Below are 27350 nucleotides of genomic sequence, written 5' to 3' on the forward strand. Positions count from 1 at the left end.
TGAGACTCGGAGAAGCACAGCACCTGAAAAAAAGGGGAGCGATGAAACAATCTCTGCCTGCGGGATGCCTCTCCGCAGCAGCTGGGAGGGGAAGAAGATGCGCCCAACGCCTGCAACACCAACCTGTGCAAAGGGAAGAATGAAACACCTGTTTGCTTAAAACAACAGAAAAAACAGAATTTCAGTAGACCCACTGAAATTAATGGACCTGAAGTTAGTCGTGGCCGTTAATTTCAAGGGGTCTGCTTTGAGTAGGACTTGTCCTACACACGAACCAAGGAAGGAAAAGGGCAGCAACACCTGGCATTAGCTTGCCATCCAGGACCAAATTCTAGCACAAACAGCTCCCATCTAGCGGTCTGCTGGACTGACAAAGCATATAAAGAGGCCCACACTACAATTTTTCCTGTTGCTGTTGCAGACCACAACTTACCGCATCCCTGCTGGTGGACTTCATTATTTCACTCAGGCCAATGCAGACGCCTTGCCTCTTGTCGCTCTTTTCTGACCTCAGGCCTTCTTCCAAAATGGGGATGATTTCCGGGAGAATCTTCTCCCCGAGCTTTCGGACAAGGTCCCCCAACGTCCGAGCTGCAATCTGCCACCGAAAGATTTTAAGGTGTGTCAGTCTTAAAAGCAATGAGGTTTTTAAAGAAGCATAAACAACTGAAGGGGCGGGGGAATAAAAGGAACAAAAATACAATGAAAAATGTCAGTGTTAACATTTCAATGCAGACATGCTGAATGAAGCTCTTGGACTACTGGCGGTCCAGGGATCACAGTCTGGAAACCCCTGCTCTAGGTCAGACTGGAATACAGACCAAAACACGCATATTCAGCCCAGTTCCATACAGTTCCCTTCTTGTGCAAATGTGCACCATGTTGCACAATCGTACGGCGAAGATCCGCAACACCTTCAGGTGGCGGAGATGGGCTGCTTGGCCCAAAGACTTAACTATTCTCTTGTCTGCACAGGTGCTGGCCAAGAATCCCAGAAGGAGACTGAAGAGGGTTGGCAAGATCTCACGGAGGGTGCGGGGAGTGTTTGAAACGACAATTTTCCAAACGTGCAAGGATGCCTGCCGAACAGCCAGTTGGGTATCCGAGCGGCCCATGTACAGCCCTGCCAGCACTCTGTTTCTCCGCTCCACCCCGAGCACGTTAATGATTGCCTGGAAAAATAAAAATTAAAAAATATTTTTTTTAAAAAAAAAAGGTATAGCCAAGAAAACAACTGTTGGGTTGCATCCACCGACAGAACAGACGCACTGAAAAGGATACGGCTAACGTACATTACAGTCTCGGCTGTACCTATTTTAAATGTTTTTAGAGTTGTCTCTTGAAAACTGCAGCAACTGGTATTCAGAAGCATGCTACCTCTGACAATGGAAGCAGAGCGGAGCCATCATGGCTAGTAGGCACGATAGCCTTATCCTCCCTGAGGATTAGATAAATTCATGGAGGATACGGCTATCGGTGGCTACTAGCCAAGATGGCTGTGCTGTGCTCCCATCGTCGGACATAGCACGCTTCTGAATACCAGCTGCTGGGAATTACAAGTAGGGAGGATGCACTCAGGTCCTGTTTACACTCTTCCCATCGGGGCCTCTGGTTGGCCACTGTGAAAACAGGATGCTGGACTAGATGGGCCACTGGCCTGACCCAGCAGGCTCTTCTGATGTTCTTATAAAACTGTCCTAATCCACCCTGGGACCTCATGGAGAAGGGCAGGTAAGGAACCAAATAAATAATGCTAACAATAATGACAACTTAGCCCCACTGATTTAACTGGGTCTTCTCTGAGTAGAATTTAGTTGAGTACAACCTGTTGATTTCACCAATAAATGGAAGGAAGCAGGGAAGGGCCATAGCCCAGTGGTTAGAGCATCTGCCTTGCATGCAGAAGGTCCCAAGTTCAACCCCCCCGCACTTCCAGGAGGGGCTGGGAGAGACCCCTGCCTGAAACCCTGGAGAGCCCCTGCCAGTCCGTGCAGACAACACTGAGCTAGATGGAACAATGGTCTGATTCAGTATAAGGAGGTTTCCTATTTTCCCAAGTGACATGCTAGAGGACCAAACTAGGTAAGACTTTCTCCGGAGATCTGTAATCACAGCTCCCAACCTTTGCATTCCCCGCCCTCTCCCCCAACCCCCAAAGCAAGGCAGGCAGCAGCAGCTTGGGTAGAGGGATTCCCACTTCCCTCAGCGACGTGGTCACAATTCATTACTGGCTATGATGACGCATCTGCTCAGTCTGCTAAATCCCACACAAGTACAGAATCACAGCCCAAGTTCCACCAAGTTCAATGGCCCTTGCATCTTTATTCATTTACTACAGTAATGTAGTAGCAAATTCAGAAGTGCAGGGTCCCCTCATGACAGTCACAGGTACCCACCTTTTCTTGCTAATGGGTTGAGAATGAGATCTTTGTTGATGCCTTCTGTCACAACAACAGATGTCCCTGGGAGCCAATAAGCATGAAAGGGGAGAGTGTTAGCTACTGAGAAGAGTCTTCTCAGTGGCTGATTCACCTCCTTTCACTCTGATTGGCTCCAAACAGCAAGGAAAGAGTGGGAGGGGGCACGGCTGCTTTAAAAGGAAAGATTGAGAGAGGAGATCCAGTGACAGATATCCAACATCTCCCTAGTTTGGCCCTAGCGGCAGTGCACTACCCAAGCCCCGGCAGCCCCGGCTGGGAAAGCAGGGGACAAGAGGACAGCACTCACTTTGTTGGACTGGGCTGTTCCAAAGTTGTCATCCTCAGAGGCTGTCTCGGTTGTCATTTTTCCTGTGACTCCCGAAATATAGAAAAGGAGATCTCCAAGCAGCTGAACTGAGCTGTACCTGTCAAAAAAAAAAAAAGGGTGGGTAGGTGGGTAGGAAGGCAAGAATAATGCAGACGAGGGGTGGGGAAACTTATGCCGATTGAGGGCCGCATTCCCCTCTGGACAACCTTCCGAGGGCCATATGCCAATGGTGGGCAGGGCCAGAGGCAAAAAGTGGGTGAAGCAAGAAACATTATTTTTTACATTTGTACCGGAAGGTAGGTTTCTACACACACTCAACACATCCCACTCTGTCCTCCCCTCCAGGGAAGCAAGAGGCATGATCTGAATCCAAGGAAAGAACCCAGCCAGGCAAAAACACTCAAGGAGGGTGCAAAAGAGAGGTATGGTTGGGACAAGTCGCAAGGGCCAGAGAGAAAGGACTGAAGGGCCACATTTGGCCCCTGGGCCTGAAGTTCTCCAACCTTGTTCTATTAGCAAGATCCACCCAATTGAGAAGCCACATACATGGAAAGGCGTCTCTTACCTGATTCGCCAAAGGTCATCAAAGAGGCCTTGCTCCAGCTGAGGCAAGAGGAGGGCGATGGCCGTCTCCGCGTACATGCTTATAATTCTCTGTCCGGCACGTAAAGCCGTGTCCCGCACAAACTCATTCTCATCCGCCAGCGCCTAAGAAAGAGGATAAAAATTGCCATAATGGGCTGGTTTTGCTGGTGCAGAGGGTTATCATTGTTACTACTAGTAGTAGTAGCATTAGTAGTTTACTACTAGAATTTATTACCCATCCTTCACCCAGAGGTCCCGGGGCAGGTTACAACCTTTTAAACACATAACTAAAAACAATCTAAACAACATCACAGAAAATAGGGTGAGCCCTAAAAAATGTACAGCTCAGGTTGCGAGGCCCTTGGTTTGAACCTCACCTCTTGCCATGAACTCACTAGCTGGCCTAAGGCAAACCATTCTCTCCCTCTGTGCCAAGCCTCAGGCTCCCATCTTAGGTGCTCAATGGCAGACATAAAGAGTATCAGGCGACCTCTGCTGGATCAGGCCAAAGGGGGCCCATCTAGTCCAGCGTCCTGCTCTCACAGTGGCCAACCAGATGCCCTAACAGGAAGCCTGCAAGCGGACCTGGGCGCAACAGCTCCCCTCCCCACTGCTGGAGTCAGGATGCCTCTGAATAGCAGCTGCTGGGAATCACAAGGGGGGAGAGGCGATGTTGCTCTATGTTACTACCACTGCTGGCTGGTGCCCGTCGGAACTGGTGGGGCGGAAGGCAGAGAGCCCAACAGTAGGTGGAGCCAGAGCCAATGGCAGGCAGAGCAAGTCATTCTGGTTTTTCTCCCCATCCTCCTCTCTGCTGAGTTGTACAAGGACAACACTGAGATTAAGGGGCCAGAGAAAGATGGCAAGCAGAGCCGCCCCCCTAGACTGGTTGTGAGTAAGGCAGGCCAGGCTGAAGACTTGCAGGGGGAGGGACTTGCTGAGGGCAGACTGAGCTTGGTGGAGTGGTGCCTCTCTTGCCCTAATGGACTACCCTCTACTGCAGCCTTTCCCAACCAGTGTGCCTCCAGATGTTGTTGGACCACAACTCCCATCAGCCTCAACCAGCATTGCCAATGGTCAGGAAAGATGGGAATTGTGGTCCAACAAAATCTGGAGGCACACTGGTTGGGAAAGGCTGCTCTACTGGGTCCTGCTAGTGGGCTCCCCACTGAGGCACCTGGCTGGCCTCTGTGAGAACAGGATGCTGGACTAGACGGGCCAATGGGCTGATCTAGCATGTGTCTTCTGATGCTCTTACAAGCAGGAAGTTTAAAAGCCATGCAAGGATGTATCTTCCTCCACTGAAGGAGAAAAGTACTAGACAAATGCAAGGGGAAGTGGGGTCCAGATTAAACACAGCACCCAACAACCCTTCGCTGTTTTGGGGATTGGATACCAGCCTCTGTTCCCTCTGTGGAAAGAATCCAACCGTGTGCCCAGAAGATCCTACCTTAAGGATACAAGGTATGATGGGCCCAACGTAAGGTGTAAACTTCTCGCCAAAGGTAATGGGCAGGTAATTAAACATCATGATATAGCCATCCCGGACATGGGGGGCAATGTCCACTTTGCTTGCCGTCGCAACGATTTCTGGCATAAGTTTCTCCAGCTTCTCTACTCCTAATCCAGCCATGACTTCAGCCAGTCCTGGAAAAGGCAACGTGTTTTGATGTAATTGTCGTGATCGGGACCATCTGTAGCTATGATCCCATAAAAGCAAAGAAAAGCTGCAGAATGTGGTATTAGGTTCAGAATAGTTCAGAGAATCTCTGTTTTGTTTAAGAAGACAAAGCAAGTTACTAGCCCTCATGGCTGTGAAGATATGCTTGAATACGTGTAGGCAATATCTGGGAGAATCCCAGGAGCCACAAGGATTTGCTGGATAAGATTTCCAGTGATTGAAGGACCCTGATGCCTTATATAACCCCCGGCTCCTTACCACGCCTCACAATGGCAGAGTAAGTATGTAAAACAGTAGAAATTGTAGAACGCATTGTGCCCAAAGGACTTAATTTGCTTTATGAATACAGGTTGCAGAATTCAGCTTCTCTTACTGCAGAATTAGCGATACTGTGGTGAGCAAGTACCATGGAGGGGGGCATAGAATTCACACAGCCCTGATCCAGTATCAATAAATTGCAGAGCTCATTTAGAGGCAAGAAGTGCTTTGTGACCTTCAAGATTATAGACTCCAACTAAAAGGTGCATCCTATCATTTTTTTGGGGTGGGGGGAGCAGTCATAGCAACACTGATTGGAACAGGCTCCCCCTACTTACAGGTGAGTTGGCCAACAGCCCTAGTAAAGCAATAGCCAACTGATGGCTTGCAGGCCAGATCATGGGGAAAACAGCAGTTTTCTCTGGTCAACATGATCTGTACAACTTAAGAGTGTTCAACTAGGGCCTCGGAGACCTGGATTCGAATCCCCACTCAGCTTGCAACACTCACTGGCTGACCTTGGGCCAGTTACTGTCTTCCAACCTAACCTGCCTCACAGGGTTGCTGTGAGGATAAAACGGAGAGAGGAGAACCATGTACACCAGTTTGAGTTCCTTGGAGGAAAAGTGGGATACGAATGCAAAAAAATCATCATCAACATCCTTGGCACCCAAAGCTATCGTTTTATCAGAGAACGTCCACCTAAAGGCTACACAAAGCCTGTTGCACTTGCCTTGTGCAGCACCAGATCGATCCACTGAACTCTGCTCGTACGTCAGGGTCTCCATCAGCCAAGGGAGCAAGTCCTCGAAGCAAGACTCGCCCATCCCCTTCACCATGGCTCCCAGTGCCTTGGCGGACACCGTGCGCACCTGAGATTGAAAGGAAGAGACAGTGGGGACTGGAGGAAAGATGAGGAGGAGAAAGACCACCTGACGGAGGAACTGTGCAAAGACATACCTCAGGCACCGGGTCCAGCAAAGAGGTCTTCAAACCTGGGGTCACGCTGGGCAGGTAAGGAGCCAGATCCTGAAACAGCAGGAAAGTTGGAAGAGCGTCACAAATGGGGATTTGGGAATCGGCACCGCTGGACCTTGAAGGGTACGTATGGCGACGCAGCACTGAGGACTCATCTGTGCTACCTTCCAGTTAGGGAACTGTTTGCTCTTCAGAGCAACACACAGCAGCTAAACTGACGGCTTGCGGAGTTTCTGTTCTAAGGGAACCCTTTCTACATCTGTGTGCCTGTCGCATCCCTGTGCGCTTGCTGCAGTTTCTGGAATACGCTCCAAAACAGGGGTGGGGAACCTCAGAACCGGGGAACAAATGCGGCCCTCAAGGCCTTTCTATCTGGCCCTCAGAACTCTCCCCAGACCCTTACTGGTCCTGATCCACACAGCTAGCATTTTTATTTATTTATTTATTTATTGCACTTGTATACCGCCCCATAGCTGAAGCTCTCTGGCTGGAATGAACTCTGATCATGCATCTTGCTTGTCCGGATGGAGAGGAGTGTGCGAGTGTGTGTAGAAACTAGACTCCTGTACAAAGGTAAAATTCACAATCATTGCTCCACCCACTTTTGCTTCTGGCCCCGCCCACCACTGGCACGTGTCTCTCAGAAGCGAGTGCAGCCCCTGGGCTGAAAAAGTCCCCCCCCCCCGCGCTCTAAATCAGCTCCTCAGCTCACACAGGGCATTAGACAGGTCTGCCGAGTTTCACCACGACTCCACACAAACAGAGATCACACCTGAGTGCTCAACAAAAGCACTGCCCCCAGCAGCTGAACTTTGCAAAAAGTTGTTTTGTTTTAATATGTTTTTAAGGATGTTTTTGTTCTAATATATTTTAAAGTCTGTTTTTATGATGTTTTAAAGTGTTTTTAATGCTTTTGTTTGCTGCCCTGGGCTCCTGCTGAGAGGAAGGGGGGGGGATACAAATAAAATAAAATAAATAATAAATATACAGCTTAAACCACGGTTTAACCAGGGAGGAAGGGCGGGATATAAAACAAATAAATAAAACAGTAAATAATCTACTTTCTGCACGCTTCTGCATTAAAGCAGACACAACTGTTAAGGTGGTAAAGAGTCCTCCAGTACTCTCACAGGTTCTGCCTTCCCACCCTCTCCACTGCAAACCCTCCACAGCAGGACAAAAGCTCTCCTCAACAGCATACCTTCTGATCCGTCAGAGAATACATATTCCCGATGATCTGGGCAGCCATTTTCCTCGTGTCTGTGGAGCGATCCTGGAAAGCCCTCTGGACAATGGGCATGATGAGGGCCAAGGAAGGGGCATCAATGAAGTGGACAAATTTGGTGTCCAGCAGGGTTTGCAGGCACTTCTGGGTCTTTCTGGATGGGTCCGTCAAGGCGTCCAACAGAACTGGCGCAATCGCTGTGTGCAGAGGGGAAAAAGGAGGCAGACCAGGTCACAAAAAGAGAGCAGTGCAACTAATGTCAGGCATAGAGCTCTACGTGAGATGCCAGAACACTGCCAGAACAGAGCTAATCCATCATTCCATCAATAATCAGCAACTAATAAATCTAATAAATAAAAGGAGGCTGGCCAGATATGTTTTTGGGTACTTGACAGATAGAGCTTACAGGTGGCAATTTTCTCTTCTTCCCTCAGCACCTGGTATTCAGAGATATACTGCATCTGTACATGGAGGATCTACTTAGCTACTATGATGAGTAGCTACTGAAACATCAACCCTCCGTGCTTCAGTCTAACTGCTCTCTCCAATGGCAAACTTGGGTGCTGAGTGCTAATAATTATCTAACATACAACAGGGTCACTGTGAAAGAAGATGGAGGTACTGGCGTGCCTGGGGGAAAACCCCAAGGTTTGAAGAACTACAAAAAACACTTTGGGGGAGGAACTGCTCCCCGAACAGTCCAATGAAGACTGAGCATACTTAGCGATCATGGGATGCTGAGCGTCTGCTGGGGAGAACAGAAAACAGGGATGGGGGAACAGAATGGAATGGAGTGTCCTGGAAGTGGGCATGATGGTGGGCTGGAACCCTGAACAGGAGCACTTCAAACCACAACATTTTTGTTGCAGGTTCCACTTTCTCTCTCTCCCTCTCTTTTTTTAAAAAAAAGTCATCTAAGTTCAAAGTGGAGATCCCATCATCTTGTAACAATGAATTCCAAAAGTTAACTAGGGGGTGAAGTGGTACTTCCCCCCTTTGTCAGTCCTGAATCTACTGCTAATACAAATAAAATACAAGATATGCAAGTCTCCCCTTCGCCTCCAGCAGGGGGAGCTCTGCAGGGACTCGAACCACCACAGGACACAGAAGCAGAACACACATTGCTCACCAGCGGGCTCCATCACCAAGCCAACTGCCCGATGGGCCCAGGCCTACTGGGGTTCTAGGGATGGATAAAAACCATCCATTTCCGTTTCTGTCGTTTCTCATTACCCCAGTCTTCAAGTTCAGTTGAGTTTCGTTTTTAAAAAAAAGCCCTTATGAATATTTCATCAGTATTTTAGCATGAATTTCTCCTTACACACATTTTGCAAAACAATTTCCCACTAATATATGCATTTTTATGCACACTTTACTCCAGTATATGCAATTTGGTACTTGGCTGGAGAACTGAATTGCAAAACTCAGAAAAGGATGAATTTCGAAGGATGGCTGTGTTTCGGGTTCTTGTATTCTTTCCTAAAGTGCGGATTAGGGGGGGTGGCCTTTAAAAGCGAACAGAATTAAATTTTCTCCCCCATTCCTGGCAGCTTCTCTCCCCTCCCCCTACTTAATCCTGCAATAGTCTACAGCAGCGACACCCAACACGGTGCCCTCCAACTGTTGTCAGACTCCAATTCCCGTCAGCCTCAGCCAGCACGGCCAACAAACGTAAGCAGAGCCTGCCTGCTGCATCAGGTGAAAGGGGCCCATCTAGTCCAGCATCCTGTTCTCAGAGTGGCCAGCCAGATGCCTTTGGGCAGTCTGCCAGCGGGATTTAAGCACGAGGGCATTCTTCCCCTCCCGCAGCTGCAGCTGGTATTCGGAAGCACGCTGTCTCCGACGGGTGGAGGTAGAACACACCCATCAGGGTTCGCAGCCACTGACAGCCTTACCCTCCATGAACTATTAGAACTTGTGGACATCCAACAGAAACTGAATGTCGGAAGATTCAGGACAGAGAAAAGAAACAACTTCTTCACAAAGAGCAGAGTTAAACTATGGAATTCGCTCCCACAGGGGGCAGTTATGGCAACCAGCTTGGATGGCTTCATGGAGTTTGAGGAACGGTTAAGAACCTCAGGAAAGCCATGTGGCTGCATCAGGCCCAAGGGGTCCCATCTAGTCCAGCACCCTGTTCTTACAGCAGCCAACCAGATGCCCTAATAGGAAGCCTTCAAGCAGGATCTGAGCCCAGGAGCATCAATCTTGCCATTTTCAACAACTGGTATTTGGAAGCGTAACGGTCGGGGTGATGCAAGCTGTAGTCCAACGCCATTTGGAGGGCACCATGTTGGCAATCTTAGACCTACAGATATTAGCCCCGATCCGGTGTGTGCGCAAGTGGAGCTGCTGTCATGACGATGCTTATCCTTGGGGCAGACCAAGATTTCCTGTCAATGAGAGCTTTTAAAAAAAAAACTCTCTTGATCCGCCATTTGTCCCATGAACCTCTGCAGAAGGAAGACGCTGGTGGGCCCACACACAAGCCTCTACAGGTTCTTACCCAAGATCTCCGGGTTCCTGATAACTGACCCAATTTGCCGGAGCGCCTGCTGCCCGGCCTTCTGGACCTTCACGTGGGAGTCAGTGAGCACCTCAGTGAGTTTCGGCACAATGTTTGGCAAGCAGGAAGAGAGTTGCTTGGGAGCGCAGTAGGCCATGGCACCGAGCAGTTCCACTGATCCTAGTGCAAGGATTGGAAACAGGGAATGAGCAAAACACTTCTTTTTAAAAAGGCAGAGGCAGGCATCAATTCACGGGCAACCCTACTCAGAAGTAGGGATGGGATCCGGTAGCTGATACCGATTTGAAAGCATTCCTTCAACCTAACAGTATCGATTCAAGGTCATTCTTCGTCTGCTTTCTGCTGCTTTTACTGGTCTGGTATTGCCTCTTTCCAAATATATTTATATTAATAGTGATATTTTCTTCCAAAACTGTTGATACGAATATTGACGTTTTCTTTCAAAATACTGATATTTTGAAAGGAAATATTGATAAATGAAAGAAAACACCAGTGTTTTGAAAGAAAGAAAATGCTGTTAATTTGAAAGGAAATATTGATGAAGGAAAGGAAAGCAGTTTTGCTGCTGCCTCCTTCTTTGCTGTGACTGAGGCTGGTCAGTTTTCACGTTAGCAGGAAGCAGAGACCGGCTGAGGAGGAAAACAGCTTTCAGTGCCCCCCCTCCTCCTATAGTCAACGTGGTTGAGAGATTGCTTTTCTCCTCCTGTTTGGAGTCTGGATTAATTGATTGGTGGGGAATGGCAGAGGGAGGGAGGGAGGGAGGGAGGGGAGAGCGAGCAAGCGCTGTAATGCTGTGTTGTGAGTAAAAAACAGTACAAGAACAATATATTCGAGGGAATATTTCAGGGGGGAAAAACCAGTGTCAGGGGAAAGCCAAAGTTCGGAGCAAACAGGATCCCTCCTCAAAGATGGAGAATATGCAAATCTCTGAAAAATCCAGTGCTAAATCTGAATTCAACGGAATTCTCACCCATCCCTACTCAGGTCATTTCTACCAAGTTCAATGGATTTTTCCGCACCTAGATAAGCATGCACAGGATTGCAGCCTCAGCCATGTATGTAGTTTCAAAAGTTTAGGTAGCTGAGACTGAGATAAAGAGTTATCAACATAGAATTGGAAGGAAGCACAACATTTGAATCTGGATGCTTGGTAGAAGAAGCTTTCGCTTATAGGTGTTTTGGAAAAAATTGGTACACCATCTGAAAGTGCAAAGCTGGATCAGAAACCTTTTCTGCACTAGGGTGGCCATCCATCTCTCACCTTACAAATCTCATATCCCCAAACAAACGTGCTTTCGTTTGGGATTATTTGTAATGAACTTTTTGCGTATTTTTTCATTGTTTTAAATAGATGTGACACGCCTGAGTTCTCCTTTGACTTGATATGTAAATAAACCTGTAAATACTGGCTTTGTTTGGTTTTGATTTGCTTGTTTTATTTTCTGTATTTTCATTGCATTACAACAAAACAAGGACAAAAACAGAAAACACAGAACTCCAATTTAATCATCAACGGACTCACGTTCCTCTTGCTGGACTATGGAAGCTATTTCACTGTAAGAAATCGGCGAGCCGGTTCAACACATAGCTTTAAGTCTCAGTTAACTATGCGGTTTAAAAGGTGAATGTGCAGACTGCTGTTACACTGATGTCGAGAAAATCACAGGCGTTTCGCTAAGACATGGTTTGGCCCATTGTTAGGTCTGCACTTGGGTTCATGGTTTGTCTCTCTCCAAACAAATCACGAGATGGAACCAACCTTTTGGGACATTGGCCTCTTTCGCAGGTACTGCCTGAAGGTTTTAACTGAACCTGCTTATAAGGACTAGGATCCGAGTTCTTACCGGCTTTAGTTCTCCAGGACTCCTCCTCAAGGGCAGCCAGCAATGAAGGCAGCACCAGCTTCACCCCGTGGGCACTCAGGTTACTCATCACTGCCTTGGCACAGTCGTCTGCGGCCTCAAAGAAAGGAAAGGGAACATTCACAATCTGCCCCAATCAACTTCAAGATCCAATGGCCCAAACAGAACTTGAATTAAAACCTATGGAGGATCAGTTTTACTCTAGCAACAGAACAGTGTGTGTGTGCACGCATGTGTGCAAGAGCAAGAAAGAGTGTGTGCAACAGAAAACAAAAACCAAGACAGGTTAGCCAACGTGGTGCCCTCCAGATGTTGTTGGACTACAACTCCCATCATCCTTGACCATTGGCCATGCTAGCTAGAGGGCACCATGTTGGCTACCCCGGCTCAGCAAGCAAACTAGTATTTATCATGGATTTTTACACCCCTCAGCAGTAGCAGAGCAGACTGGATTGAGTTGCTCTGATTCCAGTAGGCAGGGCCCACCTTCTTACCTCTCGGACGTACTGATTCCCATCTCCGAAGCAAAGCAGCAAGTGAGGCAACACATGAACCACGTAGGGCTCAAACAGCTTCCCAAGCATGGTGCAGAGCATCTCAAAGGCAAACAAGGCCCCTAAATTGGAAACAAAAACAACTTATCAGGGCAAGACGTCGCTTGATCAACAGGCACGTCAATGACAAATTTTGGGCAAGAGGCAAAGGCCTCCTTTCAGTTTGCAAATCTAAAATGTGCAGCGAACACTTGGGGTGGAATCTTCTGAAAATGTCAACATGGATTTTATCTAATTCCTGTGTCGCTTCTTAATCCCCAACCCACCCATCCACGGCTAAAAATATGAACAATTATATATTATATCCATAATTTATATGCAAGCAGGGCACCCAAGGGCAAAAGCATTCCAGAAGTTAAGAGGGTACAAGGTGTGCATGTGGGAATTTTCAGATCAACTCACCTTCTCGCCGCCGGAAGTTCTTCTTGTCTTGGATGGCGTCGGTTAGCGTGGCCATCATTTCCTGCTGCTTGAGAGAGAGGATGCCCAAGCCTTTCACCAGGCCAGCTAGTCCGTAGGCGGCTCCCTTCCGCTCCGCGTACTTGTCAGACTCCAGCAGCAGCTGCAGCAGCTTCTGGATCATCCCTCCTGCATCTTCTTTGATCGCAGGCACCAGCGGCGGTAAGCAGCTGGCTACAGACTCCTGGACCTGCGATTGGGAACCACCGCCACAAACAAGCCACGTGAGCCAGAGATACCTTGAGCAACTGTTAACTTACTGGGGCAGTGCCGGCACAGGAACATAGAGAGCTGGTTAGAGTGTCAGGCTGGGACCTAGGAGACCACGGTTCAAATCCCCGCTTGGCCATGAAGCTCACTGGGTGACCTTGGGCCAGTCTATAGGGCTGTTGTGCGGATAAAACAGGGTGGGGGAGAACCGTGTTTGTACATCGCCTTGAGCTCCTTGGAGGAAAGGTGGGATATAAATGGAATGAATAAAATAAATAAAATTCTGACTTGATAGTGGCTCTCTAGGCAGGTGCTTTCCTCAGCCCTACCTGGAGACACCAGGGATTAAACCAGGGGCCTTCTGCATGCAAAACAGATGCTCTACCACTGAGCTGTGGCTCTGAAGCAACTTCTCCACCCTCCTGATCATGTAAAAATGACTGGCTCCCGCGTAATTGTATAAAGCACACTTTTATTTAGGGTACAAGACAAAGCTGGGAGAAGTGGTGTCTGACCATTGCCACTGTTTCCTGGGACTGCAGGAACAAAGCGGGGTCCAGTAGTAACTCCCTTCTCCTGAATGCATACCTCTTTCTTCTCTTTTTTTAGGATAAGCATGATTCCACCACAGGAAGCCAAAACTCACCCCAAAGCCCAGAGGCCGCACCCATTAGCAGTACCTGATAAGAAAGAGAGAAAGGTTACCTGTTGGGATGGCGTCGAAAGAGCTGCTATCAGTTTGGCGATGATTGGCTTGACTTTCGGGTCGCTTTTGTCCAAATGCTTGGCCAGAGAACCCATCAGAATGACCACGCTCTGCCTGACGGCATCATAGCTGGCATCATTCGGTGCATTCTTCAGGAACTCCTCAAACACCGGCAGCAGGGAGTTGACGCTATCCTGGGGGGGGGGAAACAGCAACAGAAAATGCATACTTGCAGTGCAAGCGTAATTTCAAAGACCTGCATTCTGTAAACTGGCAACTAATTTGTTAATCCGTAGATCCTATCAGGGCTCATGCACACCATGCCAGATCTGGCCTAGGCCTCAACCCTCATTGGATCCTCAATCCTGGTTCTACTTGCTCAGAAGCAGCCCAGTGGAACAGGGAGGAAAGACAATTCATGACGCCAAAACCACAGACTCAAAACTGTACCTGAAACGAATACGTCAGTTTATTGAGGTGTAAAGCTTTCACTGTAGGGTAAAAACAGCATCACGAACGATAGACACTGATCTAAGTGGAACAGCGGCCTGACACAGTGTAAGGCAGTCTCCACTGCATACATTTTAAGCCTACCTTGCCGTGAGTATTGAGTGCCGAGAGGGCTGCATCCAGCATACACTTTCGGACCTCGGGGTTGCGATCGTTGAGGGCATCCGGTACAAAGAACTGGAAAAGAGGCTTCACCTGAGAGCTGTCCAGGTGCTCAGAGAGTTTGTTCAGGGCCAAAGCAATGCCGCACCTGTAAGGAGAGCATCATATTTATGTGACGGCAGGGCCGTGGCTCCCAGGCTGAGTCCCCAAGGACATCTCCAGGTAGGGCAAGGAAGGTCCCCTGCTTGAAACCCTGAACATAAGAACATCAGAAGAGCCAGTGGCCCATCTAGTCCAGCATCCTGTTCTCACAGTGGCCAACCAGGTGCCTGGGGGAAGCCCGCAAGCAGGACCCGAGTGCAAGAACACTCTGCTGTCAGTGTAGACAATTCTGAGCTAGATGGACCGGCCATCGGACTTGACAAAAGGCAGCTTCCTGTGTTCCTATGGGTTGTATCCAGTGTTAGTCCTATTTGTGGTAGATGCATCGAAATTGATGGACAAGACCAACTTAGCTACGTTAATTTCAATGGGTCTACCCTGAGTAGGACTTAGGCCCCAACTGCACTATAGATTTAGACCAGCATCACGCCATTTTAAACAGTCATTGCTTCCCGCAAAGCATCTTGGGAACTGTAGTTTGTTAAGGGTGCTGAGAGTTGTTAGGAGACCCCCCATTCCCCTCCCAGAGTTCCCTGGGAAGAGGGATGGACTGTTAAACCACCCTGGGAATTGTAGCTCTGGGAGGAGGAGAATAGGGGCCTCCTAACAACTCTGAGTGCCCTACAGCTATCTCTGTTTTTATAGAGCAGCTGGAGCCATAGTTGGATACAATCTTATGTATTTAAATTATTACTTTTACACCTTTCTCTCTCTGAAACATCTCAGCTGGCTGGAGAGAACTGTAATTTAAATGAGGACTACCTGGCTTCCCACCGGTCAGGGGGAGACTCCGATATCACACGTCCCAAGGCGTCCAAAACTGGAGGAGGCCTCTGATGAAGAAATACACATTATTATTATTATTACTTATAATAATAATAATTTGCAATTTAGTACAAAAAAGTCTCTAAGCAACTTACAATTTTGTAAAAAGCATACAAATACATCAGAAGAAAAAAAACTTTATGAACTAAAAGTGCTCATCCTGCAAAATCACAAAAACAATGCGCCCTAACCCACCCAGATAAAAGATGAACACCAATTAAGGTGAACAGGAACGTCTTTGCCTGAGCCTAAAGGTTGACAGTGTTGGTGCTAGGCACATCTCTCTGGGGAGAGCATTCCACTGTTGGGGAGCCACCACTGAGAAGGCCTGATCTTGTGCTGCCACCTTCCGCACCTCCCTCAGGTGAGAAAACCCATCCAAGGAAGCAAGAGACGTTGTTGCAGATGGAGACCATATTCCAGTTGGGCAAAAGCACTCAAGGAATGCACAGAGGGGCAAGTGAGGGGTGTGGCCTAGCCTGGATAAAGAGACCCAGGGGGCCGCATCCGGCCCCCAGGCCTGAGGTCTCCCACTCCTCCCCGAGAGCTGCTGCAGTTCCCCCCATCTCAAAGGGCTTACATAGAGTTTCTGCTGATAAATCTCCATCAGTTTTGTCATGACGTCCCTCGTTTGGCTTCGATACCGTTCGACGCTCTTGGAAAGCGCCTCGGCACCAGCCTGGCGCACGGCTTCCTCGTGGTGGATGACGTCCTTAATGAGGACTGAACAGATATCAGCCTGCAGCTCCAAACCCATAGACTCCCATAGCCTGCAAGAGAGAGAAGTTGGAATGTCATCCCCCGGATGTCAAAGACTCGCCCCTGTCTTGCATCGGGCAATAATAAAGGAGGCACTGTGCGTGCAAGGCATATTCTTTTATTTTCAGCTTCAGTGGGAGATGGTCCAGGTCAGGCATATCCCATGGGTTTGTGGAAGTGCCGAATGTGGCACAAGGCACAGAATTCAAGTTCTTGGAAATTTCAGTTTTGCTATTTATTTACAGAAAGCAAGATTCTAGCCCTTATGGCTGCAAGGATGTTTTGAAAGGATGCAAGCAATGTCTGAATCATATTTCCAGTAAGGCTTCAGAGTTCTGGCTGTCTCCCTGCGCAGGGAACAGACACGCCAAGTTAAGAAAAATGATGCAGATACGGTTACTTTGAACCATGCAAACATTAGACCCACCAAACCTCTTCTGTTCCTCCCTGCTCTTTTGTTGCTGCTGTTGCTTTCAGCAGGCGCATTCGCGCTAAATATTCACAGTTGGGAGAGGAAAACTCTTTCCTCTCCACCCTCCTCCCCTGCTGACCATGAGATCCCATAATGGCACGGTGCCAGTATATCATAGGGGATATGCAAACCTGGACAGTACGATCCCTTCAGTGGGAAGAGGGGAAGAAACCCCAGATTTGCAGAAGAAAAATGGCATGCAGAAATTGGATGGGTTTCCCTGAAATGCTCAGTTGATCCCTGGGTGGCAGAAGGTTAAAGGCTTCATAATAATAATAATAATAATAAAATTTTATTTAGCAGACGCCCATCTGTCCGACTGAACGGACACTCTGGGCGACGTACAATATAAAATACAATATAAAATACAATCTGCTCATATACATAATCATCACATTATTAATATCATAACATCTCATCTGAAGACCATCTTACATTAATACAATGTAAAACCTAACCCACCCCAGAGATCCCATAGGCCTGCCTGAAGAGCCAGGTCTTCAAGGCTCGGCGAAAAGTCAACAGGGAGGGGGCATGCTGAAGGTCAAAGGGAAGTAAGTTCCAGAGGGTGGGGGCCACGATCGAAAAAGCCCTCTCCCTGGTCCGCACCAACCTAGCTGTCTTAGTCAGTGGGACCGAGAGAAGGTCCTGTGAGGCTGATCTTGTTTGGCAGCATATTTGGTGATACTGGAGGCGCTCCTTCAGATAAACTGGGCCGGAACCGTATAGAGTTTTAAAGGTTAAAACCAACACCTTGAATTGGGCCTGGTATACAACTGGCAACCAGTGTAATTCAATCAACACTGGGGTGATATGATCGCGGCGGCGGGTCTGCTTTATTAAGTGTGCCGCCGCGTTTTGTACCAGCTGGAGTTTCCGGACCGTCTTCAAGGGTAACCCTAGGGAAGAAGACCCAGAGCTTGTATGAAGTCTGCCCCAGGCTCAGTCCCTGGCAGCTCCATTTATGTGGGTCTCAGCTAGCAGAGCTGGGCAACACCCCGGCTTAGTGCCTTGGGAGTTGCTGCCCGGTTGGAGGAAGGGCCATAAGCTCAGTGGTGGAGCATCTGCCTTGCTTGCAGAATCCCCGGCGTTCAAGCCCTGGCATCTCCAGGGAGGGATAGGAGAGACTCCTGCCTGAAATCCTGGACAGCCGCCACCAGTCAGGGTAGATAGTACTGAGCTAGATGGGCCAGTGGCCTGACTCAGTATAAGGCACCTTCCTATGTTCCTACTAGTTTAAACTGGAAACGGACCGCCTTCAAGTCGATCCCGACTTATGGCGACCCTACGAATAGGGTTTTCATGGTAAGTGGTACCATTGCCTTCCTCTGAGGCTGAGAGGCAGTGACTGGCCCAAGGTCACCCAGTGAGCTTCGTGGCTGTGTGGGGATTCGAACCCTGGTCTCCCAGGTCGCAGTCCAACACTCTAACTACTATAGAAAGAGCATCCCCTTTTGCTCACCTCTCTGCCAGCATCCTAATTTCTTCTTCCTTGTCGAACTTCACCACCCAGAGACGGCGCAAAAGGTTCATCCCGTTCTTCTCGTCACTGTCTGGCGTTGGCAGCACCAACTGCAGCTCCATCAAACCCTGAAGGTCAGCACAGGATAAGTCAGTATATAAACCTCCGAGTACTTTGGGACCAGCAGGAGGGGCAAGGCTTTCCCACCCGTCCTTCCCCATCCCCTGCCTGGGACCCTTATAAGGAGGAGATCCCCCACCCCCACCCGAGGATTGATTCCATTCTCTATTCTCTGACATCTTTCCGGAGACTGTCTTCTGCTTTTGGGGAGGAACCTGAATATATTTATTTATTTATTAAACTTGTATACCGCCCCATAGCCGAAGCTCTCTGGGTGGTTTACAATAACTAAAAACAAATACAATTTAAAATACATCTTTTAAAAACAATTTAAAACACAATTTAAATATTTAAAACAATATAGAACACATGCTAAAATGCCTGGGAGAAGAGGAAAGTCTTGACCTGGTGTCGAAAAGATAACAGTGTTGGCGCCAGGCGCACCTCCTCAGAGAGATTATTCCATAATTTGGGGGCCACCAATGAGAAGGCCCTCTGCCTTGTTGCCATTCTCCGAGCTTCCCTCGGAGTAGGCACCTGGAGGAGGGCCTCTGATCTTGAACATAGTGTACGGGTGGCTCTTAGTCTGTTTTTTAAAAAATGTTAAGACTGTTGTCTTACACTTCTGTAAGCTCAGAGCCTCCCACCTGTCGACTCTGTGCCAGCCCTCCTCGCTGCGATGCATCACTGGCAAAGACAAGAAGGAATCACTAGCGCAGACTAGCTGAACGAGCCAGGGAGGGAAGAGAGGCCAAACAGTCTTCCTAGCTAGAAGCCTCCAGGCCAGAACCTGTACAAGATTTGAGCAGCTCTGCTTCTGCAGTGGGGGAAAGGTGAAACCGGAGGAGACTCCCCACCACTGTTCAGATGGAGGCCTCTACAACATACGGGTAGGGAAGCTTTTTGGCCAGGCCGGCCAGATCTTTCCCTCTCCACACCCCGCCGACCCATCTGTCAATCATCTGACATCATGACCCCGCATGGAATGCTTTGGCAAAGCAGCACCCAGCAGGATTTAACATTCTGCTCATCAGCTGACGTCACCCAGTGACACTTGGGGTACAAAGCAAGGCCGGTGAGAGGTGTGCCTTGGAGAGAAGTCTGAGGGCCAGGTGGGAAAGGCCTAGAGGGCCACATTTGAGGTTCCTCATTCCTGCTCTACAAGCTCTCTTCTCCAGTGGCAGATTGGAGGCCGCCCATCGCTGGACACCCTCCTCTGTCTGAGCGGGAAGGAGATCCCCCAACTGACCCGTAGGGCTGCATCTCGAACGTTCATGCATGGAGACTGGAGGGCCTGGAGCAACACATCAACTTCTTCTTGCTCCGCATAGGCACAGCCTTCCTCTCCGCTGCTGCTGGCGCACAAGGCGGTCAGCGCATTGGAAGCCAAAACCTGACAAAAGGGCAAGAGCTTTAAATCAGACAGTGGAAGAACTACAGCACCAGACTGACTATATCCCACTTTTTGCTCCAAGAAGCGCAAGGTGGCATGCAGGGCTCTTCCCCACCCCCTCCATTTTATCCTAACAACAACCTTGTGAAGTAGGTTAGGCTGAGAGACAGTGACTCGCCCAAGGTCATCCATTCACATGGCTGAGTAGGGATTTGAACCCAGGTTTCCCAGGCCCTAGTCCAACATTCTAACTACTACATAATAATAATATATAATAATAAAATTTTGTTTGTGAGTCGCCTATCTGGCCGAATTAATGGCCACTCTAGGCGACGTACATGTACATGATAAAATACAATAAAAACCAATGAAAACCACCAACAATAATTAATATACCAATATTAAAAGCAACCCACCCAGAGATCCCATAGGCCTTCCTGAACAGCCATAAGAACATAAGAACATAAGAAGAGCCTGCTGGATCAGGCCAGTGGCCCATCTAGTCCAACATCCTGTTCTCACAGTGGCCAACCAGGTGCCTGGGGGAAGCCCGCAAGCAGGACCCGAGTGCAAGAACACTCTCCCCTCCTGAGGCTTCCGGCAACTGGTTTTCAGAAGCATGCTGCCTCTGACTAGGGTGGCAGAGCACAGCCATCATGGCTAGTAGCCATTGATAGCCCTGTCCTCCATGAATTTGTCTAATCTTCTTTTAAAGCCATCCAAGCTGGTGGCCATTACTGCATCTTGTGGGAGCAAATTCCATAGTTTAACTATGCGCTGAGTAAAGAAGTACTTCCTTTTGTCTGTCCTGAATCTTCCAACATTCAGCTTCTTTGAATGTCCACAAGTTCTAGTATTCTGAGAGAGGGAGAAGAACTTTTCTCTATCCACTTTCTCAATGCCATGCATAATTTTATACACTTCTATCATGTCTCCTCTGACCCGCCTTTTCTCTAAACTAAAAAGCCCCAAATGCTGCAACCTTTCCTCGTAAGGGAGTCGCTCCATCCCCTTGATGATTCTGGTTGCCCTCTTCTGAACCTTTTCCAACTCTATAATATCCTTTCTGAGATGAGGCGACCAGAACTGTACACAGTATTCCAAATGCAGTCGCACCATAGATTTATACAACGGCATTATGATATCGGCTGTTTTATTTTCAATACCTTTCCTAATTATCGCTAGCATGGAATTTGCCTTTTTCACAGCTGCCGCACACTGGGTCGACATTTTCATCGTGCTGTCCACCACAACCCCGAGGTCTCTCTCCTGGTCGGTCACCGCCAGTTCAGACCCCATGAGCGTGTATGTGAAATTAAGATTTTTTGCTCCAATATGCATAATTTTACACTTGTTTATATTGAATGGCATTTGCCATTTTTCCGCCCATTCGCTCAGTTTGGAGAGGTCTTTTTGGAGCTCTTCGCAATCCCTTTTTGTTTTAACAACCCTGAACAATTTAGTGTCGTCAGCAAACTTGGCCACTTCACTGCTCACTCCTAATTCTAGGTCATTAATGAACAAGTTGAAAAGTACAGGTCCCAATACCGATCCTTGAGGGACTCCACTTTCTACAGCCCTCCATTGGGAGAACTGTCCGTTTATTCCTACTCTCTGCTTTCTGCTTCTTAACCAATTCCTTATCCACAAGAGGATCCGCCAGGTCTTCAAGGCCCGGCGGAAACCTATCAGGGAAGGGGCATGGCAAAGGTCAAAAGGAAGGTCATGTTGGTTAGAAAAACATGCTGTTCTCCCCATGATCCGGCCTGCAAGCCATCAGTTCGCTATTGCTGTACTAGGATTGTTGACCAGCATACCTGTAAGCGCGGAGAGCCTGTTCCAATCACTTTAGTCAAGAGTCGCAGCATCTCAGTGCGAGGCAATAACTCAGGACCATTCTGACAGAAGACCAGCAGAGGGGGTAGGCAGAGAAGCACAAATATTTGTCATTAAAAAACAACTGCACAATGAAAAAATCACCACACAACCAAGCCGAGAGGTTTGGGATGTTGTAGAGCAGTGAGAATTATGCATTCTATTGCATGTGAGGAAACATGGCAGGGGGCACTCTTGAGTTGCAAGATGGAAGCAACACCAACTGCAGCTGGACTTTTCCTTCCCCTCCCCACCCCTCAGTGGGCCATCTACCACCAAGAACTCTGCCCCCTGGAAAGGATTCCAGGTCAGGGAGGGAGGGAGGTGAAGACCACCTATAAACTGCTCAATCCGGATTTCACACACACACACAGAGCCATCTACTACCAGCTGCCTGCCGGGAAGGATGCCAATCACTTATGTTTTGATATTTTTAATTGCGGTTTTATTTTCATTGATGTTACTCGTAATCTGCCTTAGAAGGATTTGTATCCTGAAAAGCAGGGCAAAAATATAAATAATTGTCAGGAAAGAACCATAGCCCAAGTGGCTGCCTTTCATGCAGAAGGTCCCAGGTTCAATCCCCGCTATCTCCCGGCACAGCTGGAAAAGGCTCCCTGCCCGAGACCCTAGGGAGCTGCTGCCAGTCAGTGTACATAACACTGAGCGAGATGGACCAATGGTTTGACTCAGTAGAAGGCAGCTTCCTGTGCTCCTATAAATACGGGTCGAGCGTGCTTGGAAGTTAGCTGTCAGGGGAGAACTCAAACTGGGGGACTGCTATGTTGTATTTGGGTTCAGACGAGGCAGGAAAACAGAAAAGAGGACAGCATGAGTGTCAACGCGTTATGTTCCATTTGTTCTTGTGGTGTGCATCAGAATTCACTCAGGGGTGAGGAAGAAGCCTCCCCCCCCCCGCAGTAAAAACAGCTGCTTGCTTTGTGAAGCTGAAGCAGTGCCGCGGCCAGCACTGACCTCATCCACTAGCAAACTCAGGCTGCTGGGGGACGACCTCAGCTGGGCGTGAACTGTGATGGTCTGCAGAACCTTGACCAAGAGCTCCTCCTCCTCTTCGCTGTCACTGGGAGTCTCAAGCAGCACCATTTTTAGGAGAGGAAATGCCAAGGAAAAGGCTGGGGCAGATAACGGCATGGGACCTGCAGCGGGCAGAAAGAAGAGATGGGGAGACATTAGCCGCAGGAGGCCTGTTGAAATGAACGGAGGGCCACAGGTTGCCGAGCCCTGACTTAAGGACTCCACCTTTCCATTCTGACGGACGTGTAGGACTATTGCTGATTATGGCTTTGCATGGGGTATCAGTTGCTCTCATAAAGGGTAGTAGCCCAGTGGCAGAGCACCTGTTTGGAGTGCAGAAGGCCCCAGGTTCAATCCTCAATGGCATCTCCAGGTAGGGCTGGGAAGCTCCCTTGTCTGAAACCCTGGAGAGCTGCTGCTGGTCAGTGTAGACACTATTGAGCTAGATGGACCAAAGGTCTGACTCAATACAAGGCAGCTTCCTAAGTATGCAGAAGGAAGCCACAAGAGACTTCTGTTAACATCCAGAGAGCCAAAAGGTAGACAAGACGAGAGCAAAATGATTTGGTGGGAGAAATCCAAGTGGTTCCTCACCTGCCTCTCCTTTGCTCATCCGGACCGGCACAGCGTGCACGTGTAGCAAGTTCACGACTCTGGTCACAGCAGTGGGCAGCTCCTCCTGGCACCAGGATTCGTCCAAATCACATTCTGGCTTCATCATCCTCAAGGTCACATGACTCACAACCGTACCTGGAAAAGGGGGAACGCAACAGGTCTTAGAATCGTAAAATGGTAGAGTCGGAAGTGGCATAATAAGGCCCAGAGTCCAACCCCCTGCTCAGTGCAGGAATCTGCCTTAAAGCATACCCAGCAGGTGGCTGTCCAGCTGCCTCTTGAATGCCACACGTGTTGGAGAGCCCACCGCCTCCCTAGGTCTTTGGTTCCATTCTTGTACTGCCCCAGCAGTAATGGCTGAGTTGCCAAAGTAATCTCCAGAAATATAGTTACTTCCACGTACAGTAGGGCCCCGCTTATACGGCGGGTTAGGGACCAGGCCCCCACCGTAAAGCGGAACCCATAGACTATAATGGGGCCGTCGCGCGAAAATGACACAAAAATGTCGCAAAATCGGCTTTAAAAAGGGGAATTTCTTCCCGCCGTATTAGTGGAACGCCGGAATGCGAAGCACCGGTAAGCGGGACCCTATTGTATTGCCTTTCAGCTTTCCCTCACTCCCAAAAGATCCCAAAGCGCTTCGCAGAAAAACATATCAAAATGCAATCAAAAGCAAAAAAATTAACAAAAAACCAGGAAAGTTGGCTTCCAAGTTTTGAAAGGAAGAAGCAGGAAGTAGCCTTACTGGGATTATGTTTTGGTATTATTGTTGACCCTAATTATGAATTATAAGGCTACTGGCAGCATCCAGCAAAAAAACCCCCTGAAATGTGGAGTTCCAAGGGAGGAACTGAGCCAGCCTGGGATCCATTGGGTTCCCAAGCGAAATCCACTCTCATCACAGGACAGCAAGTGGCCCAATCACTGCACCCTCTCCAGGGGGCACAGCCTTCTGCCTGCCCCCTTTTCTGCGCCACCCGGCATGCTCAGCAGGGCTACAGATGCAGTGGTGCCCCTGACAGTCCACTAACCCTCGCTGGGCAGCAACTGGGATTAGGCTTACACCTTTCATTCGTGAAAAAAGTTGACGTATAAGGCAATGAGATTTTTTTTGAGAATGGCAGTCGTCTGTGCTTGTGGTAGCGAACAGAGGGCCTTCCAAGTGCTATGGGACTCCAACTCACATCAGCCCCAGCCAGCAGGGCCAATGGTCAAGGACGACGAGAGCTGCAGTCCAGCAACAGCCTCTGGAAGAAAGCACCCTTTTGGCTCCCCCAATCTGTGCTTTTTTGCAATCAGATTTATGCTACTAAATATGGTTGAACCTTTCAAGATTTTTTCTGCGCGCACACACGCACACACACCCCACTACTACTAACCAAAAGTCTTCAACCGATCAGGCATCACACAGGATGCCAAGGAAAGGAAAGGGATCTTAACCCTTGGAGCAGCCAGGGGGGACTTTAGCAGTGGCAGGAAGTAACCGATGAGACCAGGGATGTACTGGGAGAGACCAGGGGGGTTCCTCTTTAGAACGGCATCCAGAAGACCCAGCATAGATTCCAGTTCATCGTCAAGCTGCAAGAGAACACCGCAGGGGAGCGTTAATGACAAAAGATAATCCGACAAGAAATCGCCAAGCCTTGAGCAGACCCCAACTTGGAGAGACGCCTGAAATGTCAAAAGTGAAGACGCCTGCCAAATCTCTGCTGGAAGCGTGTTCCATAGCAAGGGACCAACGACACTATATGCCCACCTGCTGGCTGAGGCCAGTTGGGCCTCTGTGACGTGGGGGCACAACTATATACTGTTACACTTTTGTTTTGTGATAGCTTAAGGAGAAACAAATGAATCAGTGTAACCAAGAAACAGCACTCAGGAAAGGACTATGAACCTAAGAGCAGGATCCCCACTCAATGGATTCAACCTGGGGCACGGAATAAATTTAGCCTCACTCCAACAGTGTCTCCAAGAGCTTTACTTTGGGAGGACAGGAGTGAAGCACAGCACTTGGGTGGGGACACTGTTGTTGCCCAATGTAATACCTTCAACTCTGGCCCTTGGTGGGCCAGTCCTCGCTGAAGGGGGGATGCACACACACACACACACACACATATACTGTGCCTCCCCCCAGGGATCCTTGCAATATACAAGTCTCTCCTCTCCACACATCGTGCCTGTCGTATCAGTGGCTGTTTTGCTAGCTTCATATATACAATGAAGTTGGGCCCCAAAGAGTTAGTCAGACTCCAGCTTGCCTCTTTCAATTGCTTCCTGGTCAGAGATTCCTTCTCCAGCTGGGCATTCAGCATCTCCTTCTGTTTGCTAGTTAGCTGGATCTCCTCCTTTATTCCTTTCTTCTTCTTAATCTCCTGCAGAAGACAAAACATTTAATTTTGTTATATTGGGGGGGGGAGGAGGATACCGCAAAAGAGCTCAAGCAGCTCTAAGTTAATGGCCACGATGGAGGGCGGGAAACAGAGAGACCTGGAAGTTGTGTTTGGAGACAGATGAGCCTAAGACAACAGCAGCACCACCACCACCACCCAGCTTCATGAAATCCGATTTATTTATTAGCATTGTTTGTTGCATTTATCCTTCCCTTGTTAGTGTAGTCTCAAGCAACTTACCAGTCCATAAAACACAACAACAGTAATAAAAGAATTCTAGAAACCTAAATTTCTATTCCTAACCTGCAACAGAGCAGGCTGTAGAAGCACAAGCTCTGACCAAGACTACCCAGGCAATAATTTTGGAATCCCCTCCTGTTAAATATTAGACAGGCGCCATCTCCATTGTCTTTTTGGCGCCTTCTGAAGGCCTTCCGAAGGCCTTCCTCTTTCAACAAGCCTTTTCAGTAGAGACCTTATCCCAGTTTACATCTACGCTGGAATTTTTTAAAAAGATATCTTACAAGATTTTTTAAAAGATGTTATTTTTTTGGTATTTTATCATTTGTTTGCCACCCTGAGCTCCCTTTGGGAGAAAGGGCCGGATATAAATTTAATAATTAAATAAATAGGGGGCATTAATTAATCCCCCCCAAACATCAAAGTAGTGCAGGAATCAAGGTTGTGGGCTCACCTAAGGCCCCACCTGCACTCTACATTTCAAGCAGTATCATACCACTTTAAACAGCCATGGCTTTCCCGCAAAGAACTCTGGGAACTGTAGTTTGTTAAGGATGCCGAGAATTGTTATGAGACCTCTTATTCCCTTCACAGAGCTACAGTTCCCAGAGTTGCCTGGGAAGAGGGACTGATTGTTAAACCACTCTGGAAATTTTAGCTCTGTGAGGGGAAGAGGGGTCTCCTAACAACTCTCAGCAGCCATAACAAACGACAGTTCCCGGAATTCCTTTGGGGAAGCTGTGATTGTTTGAAGTGGTATAAAAGCGTTTTAAATATATAGTGCAGATGGGGCTTAATTATGGATAAACAAGCCTGGCTACTTAAGTTTGGAGTCTCATTTTTGTCTTCATTTGCCTTCTCACCCTCCTTTCCAAGAAGGGTGGTTTTACATGGAATTCTCCCTTTGTTATCCCCCGAGACATCATTCAGGCCAAGGAATTATGCCTGTCCCAAGCCCACCCGCAGAGCCAAGTGGAGAGATGAACCAAGCTCCCCTCTGGTCCAAGCCTAACACATTACCCACCACATCAAACTGGACCTCCTTTACATTGTCCATCACACGCGAGACCTCACCTCCTTCAGCTCCAGCTCAATGATCTGCTCCTTGAAAGAATAAGCCTTGTTTTCCCTCTTCATATTGGCCTTTTTCAGGCTATCCTGCTGAGCACTGAGACAGAAAAGGAGGGAGGCATTAGTGCGATTCAGTGAATCACAGAAATCCTTTAATATAACACTGTGCTAGTTTGTTTTCTCTCTCTCTCTCTCTCTCTCACACACACACAGACACAAATAAAGCTTAGTGCAATGGTTCCCACACATTTTTCCTCACGGATCACCTGAAAGCTGCTGAGGGTCTTGGCAGACTCCTTAATAACTTTTCTGCCTGTTGCAGCAATTGTGCCACATTCTGTATGATTTTTAATTGTATTTTTATAGACGCGCCCTGGACCACTTGCATGAAGCCTGCAGACGACCAGTGGTCCACAGATCACAGTTTGGGAATCCCTGCCTTAGCGGTTTATATCCGCAAGGTTGGACTGTCCCAAAAGTGACACACAGGTCATGGCTGACGCGAGGGATTTTAACCTGAAAGGGT

The 27350-nt window shown here is 48.4% G+C and overlaps 1 protein-coding gene across 1 annotated transcript in view; it reads right to left on the minus strand.

The window, feature by feature from the left end:
- The window catches only part of GCN1 (GCN1 activator of EIF2AK4), a 70870-nt gene that overhangs the window by 20865 nt on the left and 22655 nt on the right, over positions 1-27350 (minus strand). The window contains exons 22-46 of the mRNA XM_061603257.1: positions 26828-26921; positions 25382-25495; positions 24503-24701; positions 23103-23258; positions 22449-22630; positions 21416-21496; positions 19455-19598; positions 18086-18213; positions 15973-16162; positions 15330-15400; positions 14388-14553; positions 13793-13987; positions 12821-13067; positions 12359-12480; positions 11847-11961; positions 9982-10161; positions 7452-7672; positions 6233-6301; positions 6006-6144; positions 4784-4980; positions 3314-3456; positions 2728-2845; positions 957-1172; positions 434-598; positions 7-23 (exon numbers count right to left, since the gene is read on the minus strand). Coding sequence (XP_061459241.1) covers positions 7-23; positions 434-598; positions 957-1172; positions 2728-2845; positions 3314-3456; positions 4784-4980; positions 6006-6144; positions 6233-6301; positions 7452-7672; positions 9982-10161; positions 11847-11961; positions 12359-12480; positions 12821-13067; positions 13793-13987; positions 14388-14553; positions 15330-15400; positions 15973-16162; positions 18086-18213; positions 19455-19598; positions 21416-21496; positions 22449-22630; positions 23103-23258; positions 24503-24701; positions 25382-25495; positions 26828-26921 — 3669 coding nt within the window. The remainder of the gene's footprint in view (positions 1-6; positions 24-433; positions 599-956; positions 1173-2727; positions 2846-3313; positions 3457-4783; positions 4981-6005; positions 6145-6232; positions 6302-7451; positions 7673-9981; positions 10162-11846; positions 11962-12358; positions 12481-12820; positions 13068-13792; positions 13988-14387; positions 14554-15329; positions 15401-15972; positions 16163-18085; positions 18214-19454; positions 19599-21415; positions 21497-22448; positions 22631-23102; positions 23259-24502; positions 24702-25381; positions 25496-26827; positions 26922-27350) is intronic.

This window comes from Rhineura floridana, chromosome 19 (genome assembly GCF_030035675.1).
Source record: "Rhineura floridana isolate rRhiFlo1 chromosome 19, rRhiFlo1.hap2, whole genome shotgun sequence".
NCBI classification, from domain to species: Eukaryota; Metazoa; Chordata; class Lepidosauria; order Squamata; family Rhineuridae; genus Rhineura; species Rhineura floridana.